The sequence below is a fragment of the Chenopodium quinoa genome, unplaced genomic scaffold (assembly GCF_001683475.1).
Source record: "Chenopodium quinoa cultivar QQ74 unplaced genomic scaffold, ASM168347v1, whole genome shotgun sequence".
Classification (NCBI taxonomy): domain Eukaryota; kingdom Viridiplantae; phylum Streptophyta; class Magnoliopsida; order Caryophyllales; family Amaranthaceae; genus Chenopodium; species Chenopodium quinoa.
Genome location: NW_018742969.1, coordinates 1360357 through 1378981, shown reverse-complemented (window position 1 = coordinate 1378981; position 18625 = coordinate 1360357). Strand labels below are relative to the sequence as shown.

The following is an 18625-nucleotide window of genomic DNA, read 5'->3' as shown; positions in this document are numbered from 1 at the left end:
CTAATTTTATGATTATCTAGTACGGAGTAACACATTTTCTTCCCCCTCTTCTTTCAGCTTATTTGTATTATGTTCACAAGATATAGGAATAAAGGAACACCTAAAGTGGTTTTCAACCCAGCAAGACGGCCATGGTAACCACTAGCAGGCACCAGGGAACCTACCTTATAACCGTCATGCACCTAATACAGGATTTAATACAAGGCTCTAACTCTCTAAGCACATACAGAGCCACATTATACTGAAAAGAAAGATCTATACCGCAAACATATACTACGTATAAGGCTTCCTTATGCATATGGAAACTCTTCTGAATCTACCCACAGGCCACAGGTCTATAAAAAGCAAGATAGCCATAAAATAGTTAATGATATGACTTGAAATTGCAGATTCAGCTATAAGTCAGACTATATAATATGAAGCTACGTTACAGTTTCAGTTAGGACAGTATGAAAACTTTGGAAGGCAGCCTCAACATATATAAATATAAGTAAGACACAGGATTAACTAAGGAGAGAGGTATCTAATAGCTCCTTATATGTCCTGCTTCTTCTAAATTTTCACAGAACACAATTTGTGCGATATGGAGCCAAACTTAACATGAAATACTAACTATGAATGTGACAGTGTTGTATCTATATCATATATTCATATTGAGAGTATATAGCTCGTACCAAGAAAAACTTGCCCTGTTTCATGGTGAACACGAGAGTAGATCTGTAGCTGGACTCGTACCATAAGGAACAAAGGTAAGATGCATAAGTTGACAGCAAACATATGTAAGAATCATTATTCACACTGAGGTATGTAAAACGATCAAAACTTTTTTTTTTTCATTCCAAGAGAGAAGCTCCTCAATCTTTAGTGAAGATTTAGGAGTATTACTCGTCTACTACACATCACAAGTTCACAACCAAACTACAGAAAACTATATAATGAAGATTCAGAACAAAAGAAAGCATAAAAGATAAAAAAAAGAGGCAACCAAACAAGATCTTATGCATCAGGATCCATCTAATCTCAGAAGCAACTCAGCTAGCTATGACAGAAACATGATATCCTCCAAATTAACAAACTACTACTCCACTAGATAAGCACCCTATGAAACGAGAAGATATCACTCACTCTTTTGCCTCATTTGCTGAAGAATGTTCATTGCTATCCTCATTGCAATAGGAACGAAGCTTTCAACACAAAGGCTGAAATCATGAAGCTTAAGGCTGCTGGGAATAGTAGGAGCAGCTTTGATAGTTTTTTCCCTCAGATTATAGCAGCAAAGGTCACCCTCATTTTCTCTTCTCAGCAGAACTGCATCTCCTCCTTCAGAACAAGCAAGTGGAGCACTCAACAAAGGTCCGACAATGCTGGCCTCGGTGATATTAAACAATTTAGTCCAAGACTCTTCAACACCATACTCTTTCATGAGCCAAACATAGACATTATCGAACTCAGGGCAAATTCGAGTCACTAAGCATAAGCATTCGTCTACAACCCCTATTACAACGAAGTCATCAGGTATATAGCCATAACTAGACCGCGAATCATCATCAGAGCTATAACCCTTTTTCCCTGATCCTGTGAGATCAGGCAATGCCAAATAATCAGTCCATTCTAAGGACGAGAGATTAAACCCTCTGACCTGAGGCTTTCTCTCAAGACAGTTCCAGAACATCCAATGAACTACATTGTTGTTAATCACTGCACCAGGGCTATCCCACATCATCTTATCATATATACAACCTAAAATATGATGTATATACCATTGATTCGCTCTCAAGCTATAAATCCTAACTTCCCTGAATATATAACCAAACTTGCACCTATGACCACTCCCATCACCATCATTACCGCCGCCACCACCACCACCACCACCAATATCACCACCACCGCTATTGATACTACCATCATCACCACCACTACCACTACCACCACCATTACCACCACCACCGCTATCGATACCACCATCATCACCACCACTACCACCACCATTATCACCACCACCGTTATCTATACCACCATCATCACCACTACCACCACCAACATCACCACCACAATCGCAACCATCCTCACAAACAGAATCATCAGGATGGAAATAATCAGCAATAGTCACAATCCTATAATCATCTCTATCAAAAGCATACCCAAAACCAAAATTGATATTGATAAAATCCGGAGCCAGTTCTTCATTATGAGGGGGATGAGGAAGTATGATATGGGTATTAGTAGATGGGTTCCATAACATAATCTCAAACAATTGAGGATTATCAACATTTCTACAACTCAAAGCTACTAATCCATTACAAGACCCAGAAATCGAAAACTCGTAACCAGAAAATGAAGTGGGTAGATCAAACCTGGAGTAAGTAGTAGCATTAGCTGAAGGGTCGAACTCGGAGTTCAGCTTTAATGGCGTCGTTTCCAAGTGACTGCCATAGTTGAGAATAAGGAGACGATTGTTGGAGGAGAGAGATTGAGCGAGGTAAAGTTTGAGGAAATGGGAGGTTTTGAGTAGGGAATTCCAATCTTTAGAAACGCATTTGAAGCGAGCTAGTGATTTTGCAGGTAATCGGGTAAGAATGGAGGTGATTAACTCCATTGGAAGAGACGCCATTGTTGTGGGTTTAGTGAGAAGCAGAGCACAAAAATACGAAAATGCCAAAAATAATTGTCTGAGAATTAGTTTTGTGAATTGGCTGTATTTGTACACACACCTGAATTTTGGGCTTTGTTGGTGGTCTTGGAATTTAACTTGGACTAATAGTCTACAACTCTACTACACAAGTCACAAATTTCACAATTACACTTATTTATTTATTTATTTATTTTATTTTAATTTTTTTTTTATTATTATTATTCTTTTGGACATTTTATAGAGGTATAGAACATTAGAACTTATAGATGATTAGATGGTAATGGTGCCCAGATCGAGTGGATGTTGGCTAATTTAGTTACGACTTGAATTTGTTGTACAATCCGTATCTATTTGTACATTCTTGAATTTAGGGCTTTGTTTGATTAAACTTAATTAACTTGGACTATGGATTACTAGCTCACTACACATGTTTACACGTCAAGAATTTAAGGGCATAAATGTGATTATGGTATGTCGTATGTGGATCAATGGATATCGGCTCATTTATCTACTCTTTTTTTTTCGATAAAATGTCTTACCTTGACTTATGCTCTATCGATACATTGACCTCCATATATATTTAATATATGAGATTAAAAGAAGTCATTGTAAATATTTATTAGAACTGTATGTCTCAATATAAAGTTTCCAAACATCAAATTTTTATAATTTATACTTATTGATAATTAATGATATTATTAGTCAAAATTTTGTAGACATTTTTATCTTAAAATAAAGAAAATATGTCTTTTTTTTTTTTTTTTTGAGTTGATCCTAAGAGCTCATAAAAGCGGGAGGAAAACTCTAACCACTTGAGCTATCCCTCAGAAATTGTGTCTTACTTTATTCATTCTTGTAAAATAAAATGATTAACGGTAGTGTATGGGGTAATTACAATGAATTATTGTAATCTTATATTTTTGCATTTGTATAAGTGGGTTTGTAAAGGAAGATGCATGTCCTTATTACTAATCTTAATTCTCAATGTTCTTCTATGTTCTATTTGAATTTCTCGTGCATTTTTGTGCATGAGGAATAATGTAGCTCGTTTTAGAAAGCTTTGAAGTAATCCAAAGTCATGTGTTATCCACGTATTTTTTTTTTTTAAAAAAAAAAAGAAAAAGTCTTGTGTCATCCACGTATTTTAAATACTCCATAGAAAAATTGATGTTTACATTAATTTTATTAAATAACCTTTGAATATGATGAAGTTTGTAGTATTACACAAGATATAGGGTGACCCAGAAGCTTAATTACGTCAGAGACAAGGTGGTCTATTATTTCATACTTGTACAAGCAACTAATTAATATGGAGTAAGTTGATTCTAAGTGGGCAAGATAAATAAGCAGGTTCATTATTCAATGGATAATAAATTAACAAGAAGAAAATATGAATAATGAACAAATGTTGACATATATATCACTTTCAGCCTTTACATTGGCCAAATACTACCGGAGTATTTCGTCTTGCTGTGAATAAATTAAAGTACTACTCCATCCATTTTTAAAAAATTATCTAACATTTTCGCTTCACTTATTTAAGAAGCACTCAAGCAACTAAGCAAGTACGGTACAATTTTGTGCATATGAGTGAGCATTTAAGAACTGGAGAAGAGAGAGAAGAGCAAGTGAAGTGAAAATGTAAACGGGAATTATCAGTCAAGGCATGGTGCAACTTTTTTCGAGTATATTCAATAATCTTTTTGAGACGAAGGGAGTAGTACTACTATGTTATAAGTTACTTATTTATTTATTTATTTTGTAAGGTAAGAAAAAGGAAAGAATTAGGACCCATCCTCACAAGGGGCGATCCTAAAGCATCTGAGGTGAGAATGGGAAAATATAATACACATATATTCCAATAATATTGATAGTCTTTGCACCCAAAAAAAAAAAATATTAATCATCTCATATCTTTAAAGCAATATATTTTGACTCTAATTAATTATGAACAATCTCAAAACTCAAATAACAAATCAACAACCCAACCAATTATAAATCACAATTCACAATAGTGCTAAAATAGCAACAAAAACTTTCCATACGTCTTTTACATTACAAATTGTCACCATTTATATTTCTTTTTAAAAGGGCTCTTTTTCATTACAAGCCATAAATCCTAAACCAACCAACCAAAATCACATATTTTTCCTCTCAATTACACAACAAAAACCTATAAATCTTAATTTCATGTACTTCATAATACAAGAAAACAAAATAAGTCAATATCAATTTCCATTCAGAGGACACGTTTGGCATTCCAAATAAAAACAAGGCCCACATTAAAAATCTTCATACTTTATATACAATTATTTCCCGGTAATCCAAACACGCCCTTAACAAATTTTCCGCCATTGTTAAATCTTCTCTATTTTCTCTCTCCTAAACCTTTGGAATCCCTTCACATGGGAGCTGCGACTATCTCCGACGGCATGGAAGTAGCTTCTCAAGCTCCAGTTAATGGAACCTCTGATGTTCTCTCTTCTTCTCTCTCCGTTGATACTTCTCTTCCTCTTCCCGCCATGAAACCTCGCGTCATGTAACTCTTCTTCCTCTTCTTTTAATTTCGTTTTTTTACTTGTAAAATTAGGGTTTTAACGATTCAGAAATCTTTAAATTTCTTTAGTTGCTGCATACTTCTGAATAATGTGATGTGATTTCTGGAATCTGGAAGATGAAATTTAATTTGATGTATGACTGATTAAGTATGAGTTTGATTTGATTTGACTGATAAATTGTGGTTTGATTTGAATTAATTTGATTTGATTCAGAGAATTGTGTAAGGATATATTTGAGAAATGGTCGAATTTGGATGATTCATGCTTTGCAGTAGATACTGTTGCTGGAGGCATCACCAATCTTTGTAAGTGACAGAACTTATCTTATTTTAGTACTTACTTTTTAGCTGCTGAATTAGAATATACTGCTAATATTGGACTTTATTATTGCAACACTTGGAGTTTCACCTTTGGTAATGACATAGGCTACATGTTATGTGGAAAGAAGCTTATTAATTTGGAAAACAAGAAAAAGGTGTGAAATAGAAATGACTTTTGATTGAATCTCTAAAGATATCGATAATTATATTATGGATGGGAGAATATGACGATTTGAAAATGACACAACTATTATAGAGGGTTTAATTTAGTCATATTGTGGCATATCTTTAATTATAAGGAGTTTGGAACAAGGTTATAAAAGGGGGGTATCACACTAGATTGGCTCATTTGTTGGAGTAAATTTTGGGTTGATGTAGTGAAAAATATCCTTTTGTCTGACATTTGTTTTAGTGCTGAAGGTTACGGTCAAGGAGGAGGACGGCAATGAGGTGTCCATTACGGTTAGGTTGTATGGGCCAAACACCGACTATGTTGTCAATCGGGAGAGGGAACTACTGGTAGGTCTTGTACTATTTTCCCTTATTGCTTTTAGTGAAATTTAATTTTAGTAAAGCTTTGATTGTTGAGCAGATCACTTATAGTGATGCAAAACATGAAAATATGAACCGCAGAGTGCAGAGAGAATAAGCTGTCTTATCTGAATTCACATTTTTTTTTTACATAAATGTCTTTCCTGATGGATTATTTGTGTATTGTGAAGCATGATGTTAGATGAATCTATTACTTGGGTGACGGTAGCTTTAAATAAACATGGGTTCACAGTTGGGTGAAGGTAGCTTTAAATAAACATGGGTTCACAGTTGGGTGAAGGTAGCCGTAAATAAACATGGGTTAACAGTTGGCAGATAAATATTTTCTAAGTGATTTTTGGGAAGAATTTCACACTTTTCAGTGTTATAAGGTGCTTTTAAAGGCAGGTTTCACTACTTGGATTATGGGTATCATAGGTGTATTATAACCCTCTCTTTAGAACTGTGTCCTTCATGTCTTTTCTGTGCACTGAAGGATCAACATTTTCTGCAGGTCATGTATTCTTTTTGGGAAGTATTATCTTGGTTTTCATGGCAAAAAACATGGAATTTTATGGGTTGTAAAATGCATAGTTTTCGTCCAGTTTTGAAAAGAATTTTAGGGACAGTTTGACTTGAGTGCAACATCTATTTTGAGTTATTGATTTATTTATTTTTCGGTGGGAATTTTGAGTTATTTTTGAGCTGATACAATTTTCTTTCATGCATTATCTTACATCTCTTCTTCTCTAGAATAGCTATTTTGTGCTGATATGGTTACTTTATCTTAAGTTCTTTTTGCTGTGTCGCATTGCATGTTCGATAATTGATTCATTAATGCATATTGGTTATAGTCTATTAGATACCTCTCAGCTGCAGGATTTGGGGCCAAATTGCTTGCGCTTTTTGAGAATGGCATGGTTCAATCTTTCATCAATGCAAGGACACTTACTCCACCAGGTATGTATAGACTCCCTAATTCTCTTTAATGCTATTGCTTCATCTGTATGATCCAGTTTTTGGGGCTCTCTACAATTATAGTTTTTTGCACCCCAACATCTTAGAACATAAGTGGCTTGAAAGCTTAGAAAGGCCCTCAAACATAGCTTACTGATTTTTCTGACATCCTGTCTACAAAGATTACTAGCTTGTTGAAGAACAGGGAAAGAAATGTGATGGTGACATAGGTTTGTACTTTGTTGAATATATGCTCTTCTGCTTCAAATCCTAACATGTTGCTGGGTGTATTTTTCCTTAAGAGTTCTTTGTACTTTTGTAGGAAACAAATGGTAGATTGTGGTTCTGAATGTTAGGTCTTGTCTCTATCTGGGTACCATACCAAGTTTATTGTAGAGATTCTGGGTTTTGGTGGGTCTTTCTGAAAACAGGCAGTGGTGTATCTGTATTGGCTATTGCTCCTTCCCTTGGGTATGGATGGGGAGACTGGAAATGCATAATCTTTATGCTTGTGTAGTTCCTAACTTTTTTCTAATTTTTCTCTCTTCCTTTTTTTTTTTCTTGTTCAAATATTGGGCAGACATGAGGGATCCAAAGCTGGCAGCTATGATAGCTAGAGAGCTTAGGAAATTTCATGAAGTGGAAATCCCTGGTTCTAAAGACTCCCAGCTGTGGATTGACTTGTCGAAGTTCTTTGAGAAAGGTTTGTTCTTGACTGGTTCACTACTAAAACTTGTTTTATACTTGATTAGCTGGTATCCCGGCTTGTCTGCTGGTACTCCAATTTGCAAAAAGATTACGAACGGAGCAGTTTTTTCCTATGTCGTTTTAATTTCCCAATTACTCATTTAGATAACCCGGCCACTTATTTCATTAGACGTCTTGGTTCTCTATATAATTCGTTGGCACTTAATCTTTGTGCTAATCCACATCTAAATTGCTTTCATTTACTCCACTTTTGAATATGACTATGTTAAACTGACTATATGTGGGGTTTGAAGGGTTCATGTCATATTCCCCAAAAGTTCTTGGATGATTTGCAGAGAATCATTTGGACATATGCTTTTCTTGCTCCTCTTTTCCTTTCATTTTGTATAAGTAACTTTCTCTGCACCTGAAGTTTGAACTGCTCTGTTTATTCCCTGAATCCCCCCCCCCCACATCTCTCTCTCAACACACATTAGAAAGTGAAAGAGAGGTTTTAAAGTCCCTTGTTTGAAGCTGAATTACTAGTGTATAGATTTCATAATGGACCTTTTTTTTTTTTTTTTTTTTTGGTGAAGTTAGCTTTTAAGCCCCATGTCTAATCTTCAGCCGTTTGTTGCAGCATCTAAACTCAAATTTGATGACAATGAGAAGCAGGAGAAATATCAAACCATCTCATTTGAAGAAGTTCAGAATGAGATTAATGAGCTTAAGGTAACCTAATCTCTCTGTGTACCATTCATTAACTTGAAACTTTTTTACAACACTGAATTTCATACAGAACAATATATGCTCCTAAAATTTTGCACAGTATATGGTCATCCATGTATATTATTTTGCAGATTATCTGCTTCATTCTTAGGATATAGGTGTCTATTAACCTACTTTTGAGTTGCTGAAGTGAAAAAGATTTAGATGTAATAAGATGTTCTTGAAGTGCAACATGCCTATCAAAATGCTGTTCATCATTGTGAAGGTTGACAGTCTCAACACTGTATCATAATTAGGAAATGGGATATGTTCCTTCCCTCAGCTCAAGGCCTTTATGGAGTTTTTGCTTTTATTTTGTGCATCCGATAATTTGGATTAATCACTAATGGTACACTACTTTTTTTGAACAACTTTGTGCACATATGATCTTACAGATATTGCCAAATTTACCAAAACCTTTTTTTTTTCAACATCCTCTAATTTTCTCTCCTGGTTGAATGGGTGAAGCCCATAAAATAAGTACCTTCATAAAAATTTTGGCAGCCCAGTAGCAGATATGCTTGTTTCTCTATATTATTCATGGAATTGGTCAGTGGCTCCCCACTTTTCTCTGACAATCTTTACTAGCTCTAGGTGTTTAATCTTGTTCTCACTGAGGTTTATAGGCCTTCCTGTTTTAAACAAAAGCATTTATGCAGTTCTATGAAACTTAAAGTTCTGTGCTGTCAAAACATAGCCTTAAGTATCTGATTTAGTAGATACAAATGAAGCTAAATTAGAACAAAATTTAAACCCTATTCACTTCTTCTTCCTTTTTTATCTCCTATATATCATTCGGCTTAATTACATTCTTGGCTGCTTGAAAAGGTGTAGTTATAGAAAGCTAAACATGCCAAGGGGGTCCCTCTTTCAATTGACTGACTTTGGGATTGCGTGTTGCTGGCTAGCTTCCTTTAAAGATGTGACTAAATTTGTTTTCACATACATTTTCCAGTTGGGTTTTAAAATTATGGGCTAGTTTACAATGTATTCTGCCTTTTTTGAGGATTCTTTACGAATCTTAGGATATAACCTATTTCGTTATTTATTCGTCTTCTTTGAATGTGCAAAATTTTGCTAGTAATACTTTCTAACTTTATGTCAGGCACTAACAGACTGTCTTGATGCTCCGGTGGTATTTTCTCATAATGACCTGCTTTCTGGGAACTTAATGTTGAACGAAGAGGAAGGTACTTTAGTAATATGCTCTGTATCGAATAAAATTGCCCAAATTATATTATATTAATTGCTCCCTATTTACTTGTTTTTGTTGTAATATTTTTATTACTGATTGACAGGGAAGCTGTACATAATAGACTTTGAGTATGGCTCATATAACTACAGAGGTTTTGATATTGGAAATCATTTCAATGAATATGCAGGCTATGACTGCGATTATACCCTGTACGTAACATATCTATTTTTGTAAACTAGCATTAAGTTATGTAGTAGACTATCATTTTGATGCCTTTCTGTGTGTACAGCTAATATTGGAATTTTGTGTTCTTGTAGATACCCTAGCAAGGATGAGCAGTACCATTTCTTCAGGCACTACTTGTGTCCTAATGCACCAGAAGAGGTAAGTACAGATGGCAAGGTGCCATTATCCTAAGATGTTTTGTGCTTCCACACATCTTGATCATCTCCTCCATGATAATTGGTATTTTTGCTGTTTGTCCTGTTTTTGGTGGAATTTTTGGCATTTGCACTGCCCATGGATGATTATGTCACTTTAGCCTAATCTCCTCCCCTCCAAAAAAAAAGGGTTTATAGGTTGTCATAAAATCATATGTGCGCTATATGATGTCCTGTGTGCACTTCTCCTCATCTTTGTCCATGTCCTAATGCAATAACAGTATTACCCTCATTTTTACATCTTTACTTATATATTGCTCTTTTTGAGCACGCATAGGGGTAGCCTTCATGATTGCAAGGATTTTGACCTTTTGGGAGTTATGTGAAATATTTTGTATGCATACTGTACCACTTGACTTGAAATTTAGAAGATGAAGATATCTATCATATGGAGTACATCATGTAGACAAGGTAAATAATGATGCTTTTTTTTCAACTTTAGTGATATTAGTGAAATTCAGCCTCCATCTTCCAAAAGACCTCAAAAGAAGATTTTCTGCTGCGTGTAGTATGAAGGACCAGACTAGAAACTAATAATGGAGATAATCATTATTTTAGGCATCCCATGTTGCTTCACTAGGAGTCATTTTTTCAGTCCAATGTTCTATGTGGTCTGCTTAGTAGGTCTGAAATTTTATCTGTCCTGTCTCGTTGCAGCACAGGAAACAGACATTTGTTTTAAAAACAGGCTTTTTCATTGTGGTTGTGGGAAGTGCTTAGGGCTTTAATGTCAGGAAAGGAAAATTCTTGAGGATCTTGAACAGTAGTGCTCCCATGTTCTCTTTGTTAGGAGTATAGGTTCTCTGATTAAAGTATTAAACTACTGAAATGGTATTGAAATTATCAGATGGCTTTTGTGAAACCTATTTATTGAAAGATATGCTGAACATGCTGCGCCACAATTTTCAGAACAAACCCACAAATAAATAACGTCCTTTGTTTCGGACATAAATTTATCTACTCTTTTCGTTCCTTTGAGTTATTGCCTGTACCCATATAAATCCCCCCTTTGAATTCTTTCATATTTCACTTTGTCTTTTTATGGCATGAAACAATATTTCTTTTACCCTCTTTTACTCCATTACATGGTTCCACTTATTATATTTTTGAATAATACCCACATCTCTAAACAACTTTCATGGTCCTACCAAAAAAAAAAAAAAAGAAAAAGTGACTCATTTTCCATGTACTTCCTCATTTCGTTGGCTTTAGTTGCTATAGTAACAGGGAAGAACTAAAGGAAACAGAGAGCATTTCATTGATCCAGTATCACCCACCATTCCTGTTTCTTTGTGTGTGTTCTTTTTTTTTTTTTGAAACCATTTCCGTTTCTTTGTTTTTTTGAAGGAGAATTTCCTAGTTAAATGTTATTCAATCCTGATCTTTCTACGGAAAGAACTACAATTCGAACATGATTAACATTTTTATATGGTTCTTTTATTGCAATAGGTACCTGACTGTGATCTAGAAGCACTTTATGTTGAGGCAAATGCTTTCATGTTAGCTTCGCATTTGTGTTGGGCATTATGGGCTCTAATTCAGGTATTTTAATGTATAGGCACCTAATAGAAGAAATCATTGGAACTTTATATCTTCTATTAATTCTTCTTGTTAATTAATGAACAGGCAAAGATGTCTCCTATCGACTTTGACTATCTCAGTTACTTCTTCCTGCGGTACAACGAATACAAAAAGCAGAAAGAAGATGTCTTCTCTTCAGCAAAATCTTACCTCAGCAAGTCTCAGTCCTAGAATGCAGGTGCTGTATTTTTTTTTATGTTCTGAGTTGGTATGGTCAGCTCAATGTGTGCTTCAGGGAGAAGTTCCTAAGAGTTCCGTTTGCAGGTCACTCAATATTAATGTAGTGCAGCAACAGATCTCAGCTGTTAATGTGTTTTTTGGCTATTCTTTTCCAAAGTCGTCTTTTCTCTATTTCCCCCCTCCTGCATCTCTCACCCTGTTTGAAGATGTTCTTTCTAGCCAGGTAACGAAGTGCTGAAGGTACTTTTCAAGCACCTAGAGGGTATATGGGGTTATATGCTTCGGTCTTGTACTATGTTGTAGCACAATATATACAGAGATGAATAAATGTATGTGTCTTTGGTTTTGTTGTAACATTGGTTTGTCATAATAAATAAATAAGGCTGATTCATTTCTCCCCCTTGAAATGCTCCTGGTGCCTGGAGTCTAGTTTCTATAATCTTAGCACCACTTTCGGTAAGATGCCCAGAAACTGAGGATCTTTCTGGAATTGATTCCCGAAAATCTATACTTTAGAGTATGTTGCAGCAAATCAGTTTACTAGATTGATTTTTGTGGCTAACCACTGCTAGTATTTAACTATTTACATAAAATGTCAGCATTAACGAGTTGAAGATGTGGTTCAAACATCCTTATATTTTAAGCATTCAAGGTTGAATCTTCTGACAGACTACTTGCAAGCAGAAATTTGAGGGTGTTTCAGTAACAAACTACAGCAGCTATTTTGTTTACGAAATCTTTCATAAAGTTGTAATCCTGGGATGCTGTTGTTCCTTTCTAGCCTGATGCAGTACGGTGATTATCGTAATTATTCATCTATATACGTCAATTCAATAGTTGCAATTACTAATTGGAAGTTTGTTTTGAAGATAATGGTCCATCCAATATTGAATATTAGAAAGTTACCTTATACACGATATGACATGATCTTACAAATTAGTCAAGTTCAAGTATAATAGACTAATAGTTGAAAGTCATCTCTCCAGCATTTGATTAAACTATTTTCATATTGGATTATTTAAGCTATGTTTATTTCACCTTATTTCAAAATTTTAATGCTAATCAAGATCATTCAATTGTAAATGCACCAATTCATTTGCATGAAAATGTTAAGTTTGTGAACTTGTGATCAATAACTTTCATAATAACTTCTACAAGGCATAAACCATGAAGAGCATGATTCACTATATAAACTATGTGCAATAGATAGAAGATCTATTTGGTGCATGAGCTACAATATAATATAAAAACACAACGCTAATAGGCTTGTACATTACTCGCTCTAATATAGCAAAATTTAGGCACATCATGTGCCTAAAGGTTGCTACATCAAGAGACGCCATAAACACAGCACAAAATTCCTATTTCCGATTCTTTGTTGTATACCCTAGTTTCAAGCTTGAAGAACCTGACAATGGACAATATGGCTTTTTAGGCGTTTCCTACCTGCAATACTTGACCAAATATTCGACATCATAGTCTTGAACTGACCTTTCCCTGTGATTGTTTCCCACAGATCATCAGTAGTTGCTGCACTTCCTGCATGCTCAGATCTTGAGACATCTACCAAAGAAATGCTCATGTTATTGCGTACAATACTTAACTTCCCATTAAGAGGAACAAGGGCTGCTGCCTCCAAACCCTTGGAGTTTCCCAGATGAACTCTGCTATCGATATGTTTACTCCAGGAATCACTCGCCTCATCATATACCTTAAGTTTACATCCATCTTTGCAGTCCAAGGCATAGAGCTTCCCGTTCAAAGAGGCACTGGGATTCCTCCAACCTGCAACCATTCCATCATAAATTGGATACCAGCTGTTAGATTCTGGGTGATATACTTCACTTAAAACCTGACGATGTGACCCAAGCCCTTTTAAGAACCACTTTCCTTCATAAACAACTCCGATGAAAGGCACCATTGCTGTACTCATATCAGAGATTATGGACCACCTATTCTTGTTAGGGTCATAAACTTCAGCTGATCTCAAGGAACGGTGTATACCCTCATTCTCCCCACCTGCTACATACAGACAGTTGTTAATGACACATGCACCAAAGAAATGTCTACGGCGTAACATATCTGGAGCCCGATGCCATTTATTTGTTCTGGCACTATAAAATACAACACGTCTCATTGAGCCCTTAAGGGGGTGCCTGCCTCCAAAGAGGTATAAATGACAGCCACTAAGAACTGCGCATCCAAATCCTAAAGCTTCAGAGAACTCTTTGGGAACAGGTGGAAGGGGTTGCCAGAGTTGGTAGGCAGGGTCAAATGCATGCCATGATATTTTACCATCTCGATCTCTCTTAATGACATATACCCATTCTTCTGCAATTCCTAGACTCTTCCTTAATGAATAAAAGAAGTTGCCAGCAAGAAGACGGTACCATCTTTTGCTGACTAATCGGAGGTTTCGGTGCTCTACTCTTGGAACCCTAATTAAGCAAGCAATGGCCAGATCATCAGGGAGACCTGGAAGGAGAGGAGACTGACTGCGACTTCTGTCACCACGTGAAGGCTTCTGCCGTGTAGGATGAATGGAAGGCTTGATGTCAGGTTGAAGACACAACCTTGTCCCAGGGACATATTTCTTTGCTCCAGCTACAGATTTTAAACCAGCATCAACTCTACACAAGCATGCTGTTGTATCAACCTGCAAGAAGAGAATTATTCTGATAGTTATAAATTAAGATCATTTTTCCTTACTCATTCTTACCATTCAACATACATAAATTCCCTAGCATTTCTTAAGAAATTCTTCACAATATCCGGCAAGAAAGAGAAAATGATATACCTATCAGGATAAACTTCAAGACTTTACTTATCATCACAATAATCAACTACAGATTTATATAAAGGAGAAATTTCAGCAATACTTGTTCTGCTTAATGCTAATCATCTAACTGAAAGCAAATATAATATACAAGTCAAAGATCAGAGACTCAAGATGAAAGTAATTAAGTACTCCGTCATGCCAACCTGAGCAAGAAGTGTTCCTGATTTTGGTTCGTGTGCCATCATTAGAGTTCAGCAAAAGAACTGAGCATATGGCGTAAAATAAAGCGCTCGCTTGTATATCACTTATTCAGACCCACCCTTGATGTGTTTACACCCTCAAAAAAACCAACCAAAAAACACTTCCCTTTATCTAATCATTGAATGATAAACAGTGTCAAAAAAAAAAAAATTTGAATGATAAACACAGCATGACCATTTCAATTACTCTATGGTTGAATCTTCTAAACCAAGATTCAAACTGAAATGCCTATGTCCGAATCAGTACTACTATTGACTGACAATATGATTGACAATCTTACTCAACAATTAATTCCAAAATTTCCTTTCCCTCACTCAACCGGCATCCAGTATTGACTACTCGACTTGGTATGAATCCCCAGCTTGAATATCTTTCCATAATGATCAGTTTTTGACTTGTTGACTTGCTAAGAGTTAACTAAGAATGTTCAGCACCCCCTCCCCCCACCCCTACCCCGCGTAAAGTACACGGTAACATTCGATATTGATTAGTCTCACACACATGAACAACAAAACTGCAACTCTCCTTTCCCTACCAACCCGCGTAAATTGCTAACACTCCTTTCCTCACCACCTCGCGTAAAGTATACATTAATTTCCGATAAAGTATAGTTTCACACACATGAACAATTAAACTGCTAACTCTCATTTCCCACCTCGCCACTCCTTCACCATATAAGTAAATAAATTAAAATAAATATATAAATAAATAAGATCATCCATAATGCAGATCTAAACTTTGAATGATGGACATTCTTTAGCATTTGAACAAGCACTGCAACTTAAAACTAACCAACAAAATTCATACAAACAAGAAATTTACCAAAACATTACCAATCATAAAATTGACTGAAATATGCAGGACAAAACAACTTACCAAAGGAGGTTGAATAAATTTATTATCCATTTCTCATTCATCACCAAACCCTCCTCAATTGTTCAAATTTTTCCAACCCCTGCAAAAAACAATTACACCAAATTACATATAAGTGATATAACAATGTTGATAGCTTTTTACAGTAATATCAAAATTCAAAGTTTCAACAGATAAACTTAAAAAAGTAATCTAACTACTAAAAACAGCATTAAATTCAAAAGTAATAGGTTTAAATTACCCACCAATTAGGTCATTGAAGCTGATAATTCTTCACTTCTTGAAATTCAATGGCAAGGCGAAAAAACCCATTAAAAAAAAAATTCCCCCTAAGTTTTTACCAAAATTGGTAACAAACTAAGCATAATCAGCTCATAATCTATAAAACCCATTTCCAAAATAAATAACCCACATCACAAAAACATCAAATTTCCACTTTAATAGCTTCGATTATAAAGAAATTCTAAATTTCCCCCCCAAAAAAAGTTTTATTTTTGTAAAAAAATCTTTAAAATGCAAGCAACAAAGGTGAAAAAAAAAAGGTTTTTTTTGTGAAATTTAACCAGTGAGTGAGAAGAAACCCAGAAAAAAGATGCAATTAAACAAGAAAAACAATGTCTGGGAATTAGAAACTGATAAAAAAGATGATGAAATGAGGCCCCAAATCGGCTAAACCTAAACCACTATGAACTATTAAAGGGTGTTTTTAATGGGTATGATGCCAAATTTTTTGGGTGGGTAAGTTTATCAGAGCAAAACCCCAAGAACTACTCGGTGGAATAATTTGTGTAAGCTTTGGAAGTTTGCTGTTTGTTTGAAATTGAGGAGAGAGAAAATGAACTCTGCTCCCAAAAAAACAAAAGGAAAAAAAATTGGGAGAGTAAAAAAAAAAAGGTCAAATGGGAGAGAGTATAAATTTATATTCTTATGTTTAATTTGTTTTTTTTGATAAAAATACTTAATATATGTAATTACACCAAATTACTTGCTTACAAATTACATGCACCAAGAATGGATGAAGATTTCAAGAAAAAGGTGAAAAAGTTGAGATTCACATAACTTCAAATCCAACAAGATGCTTTTGATTGTTAGTGTGGGCCATCCCATTATGTTTGACTTGCCTATTTTACAAATGGTATGTTGGCATATGAGCAATTTAGATCTTGGCAACTTGTGGTTCCAAATTTTAAATTTGAGGAGTGTGTATGAGTAATAATCTACAAGTATAATCCTAAATTAGTTGTCAAAATTACTTTTTGCATAATCTTATACTACTTCTGTTACATATTATTTGCAACGATTTAACATAAAGTAGAGAGGAAAAATATCTAATCGTTACAAATAATATATAACGGAGGTAGTAAATAATATGATTTCAATTTAAAAATTCTCAATTGTGTAGCCGAAAGGAAAATAATATGTAATTACATGACACTAGTTACTACTTTTTTTTTAGGTGCAATTAAAATGAAAATATCATAATAGTTGCAACATGCCAACGCCCTATAAATTGAAGGTTTTTATGGAAAATTTATAATATTACTTTTATTAAAAGCTAATGGCCCATTTTATCATACTCCTAACAATCTCTTACCCTATTCTAAGTGTATTATATAACATGAGGTCCACTATTTCTAAACCGTAATGAAGTGTATGTTGCAACTACAAAGAAAACGTAGGAAGTACATAATTTTGTCATGTATATGTGAATTAATACCATATGAATAAACATATGTTGAATTGTTAGAGTTAAGTTTTAGATTCACTTAATCATGAAATGTAGATGATTGAAATTGTAATCCTCCCATTATTCTATTATTTATAATTCTCTCTAGTGTAATCTTACAATCTCCTACACTCTTATACAAGTTTGAGTGTAATATTACATTTAGGTGTACAATGAAAATTGCATCAATTACTTTATATACAACTCCATTTATAATTTGTGAAGAAATCCTTACAATATACGCAGTAAAAAAAAGTACGAAGCAATAAAAAATGCAAACAAGTTTTCATTCCAATCTACTTAATTCAATTCTATACAGATTTTTAACACTTATCCACTATAGAACTACAGTAAATTAGAAAGTGGGATTTGTTTGCCTTTTATTCTTCCTTTTTTCCCCTGTTTTAAAAAGAGGTAAGAATCTTTCCTATTTAAGGTTTTAGTACATAGTAAGTAGTAACACATGAGAAAGAAAGAGCCCACCATTCATCATTCTTAGTGCATTAGTCCTAAAAAAATGCTCTATTTTATTTTAAGATACAAATTATTTATCAAAAAATTCATGAAAAAAAAAAGTAGAGTGTAAAAACAAGTGAGAACTATTCTACATTACGACAAAAGATAATTAATAATTTAGTTGAGACGGGTTAAAATAGATAAAATTTGAAATTAATTTGAAAGGAATGAAGTAATTTCTATTTCACTATTTGCATTGAAAAAGCTAGTCCAATAACTCCAATTTCACTATAAATCTATAATCATGGGTTGTAACTTGTAATGATCAAATGGGTCCCCTAATTAATGATGATCAAATGTAATTAAATGGGGCCAATAATTTTAAAGTTTCATTTTACTTTCATACTTGTATGTTGTTATAATTGGTGCTTAATTATTCTTATTTTCTTATTACATATAGAAACCACTTTAATATTCTCCATTTTTTTTTCGTTCTTGTTTCCTACATGCTTGATGTTTCACGATTGAAGCTACGACCTTATGATAAAACTTACCCCTAGTTTCATATGATATTTTGTTTGGGGTATTTGTAATTGATAAAACTTTATAGTAGCCTGTATTGTCACATCATATGCTCAAGCTACAAACATTTGCTAGCTAATTTTAGCTCCAACAATTAGC

At 34.5% G+C, this 18625-nt stretch overlaps 3 protein-coding genes across 4 annotated transcripts; 1 reads left to right on the top strand and 2 right to left on the bottom strand.

The window, feature by feature from the left end:
* Window positions 1-826: 826 nt before the first annotated feature.
* Window positions 827-3276, bottom strand: LOC110729182. Its single transcript, XM_021908903.1, has one exon. The coding sequence runs from the start codon at window positions 2609-2611 to the stop codon at window positions 1118-1120; it is 1494 nt and encodes a 497-aa protein (XP_021764595.1). The 5' UTR covers window positions 2612-3276; the 3' UTR covers window positions 827-1117.
* Window positions 3277-4737: 1461 nt separating this feature from the next.
* Window positions 4738-12256, top strand: LOC110729161 (probable ethanolamine kinase). Its single transcript, XM_021908886.1, has 11 exons — window positions 4738-5171; window positions 5404-5495; window positions 5923-6029; window positions 6896-7001; window positions 7579-7701; window positions 8326-8417; window positions 9559-9643; window positions 9752-9857; window positions 9966-10032; window positions 11538-11630; window positions 11715-12256. Exons 1-11 carry the CDS (start codon window positions 5038-5040, stop codon window positions 11838-11840), a joined length of 1131 nt encoding a protein of 376 aa, XP_021764578.1. The 5' UTR covers window positions 4738-5037; the 3' UTR covers window positions 11841-12256.
* Window positions 12257-12928: 672 nt separating this feature from the next.
* LOC110729160 (F-box/kelch-repeat protein At1g55270-like) lies at window positions 12929-16832 on the bottom strand. Of its 2 annotated transcripts, XM_021908885.1 has the most exons (3): window positions 16008-16832; window positions 15766-15844; window positions 12929-14505 (listed from the first exon to the last, which is right to left on the bottom strand). In XM_021908885.1, the coding sequence occupies exons 2-3, from the start codon at window positions 15793-15795 to the stop codon at window positions 13243-13245; spliced, it is 1293 nt and encodes a 430-aa protein (XP_021764577.1). In that variant the 5' UTR covers window positions 15796-15844; window positions 16008-16832; the 3' UTR covers window positions 12929-13242. The 2 variants fall into 2 exon arrangements, with proteins under 2 accessions (XP_021764577.1, XP_021764575.1); XM_021908883.1 differs by lacking the exons at window positions 15766-15844; window positions 16008-16832 and adding an exon at window positions 14832-15715.
* Window positions 16833-18625: the final 1793 nt, after the last annotated feature.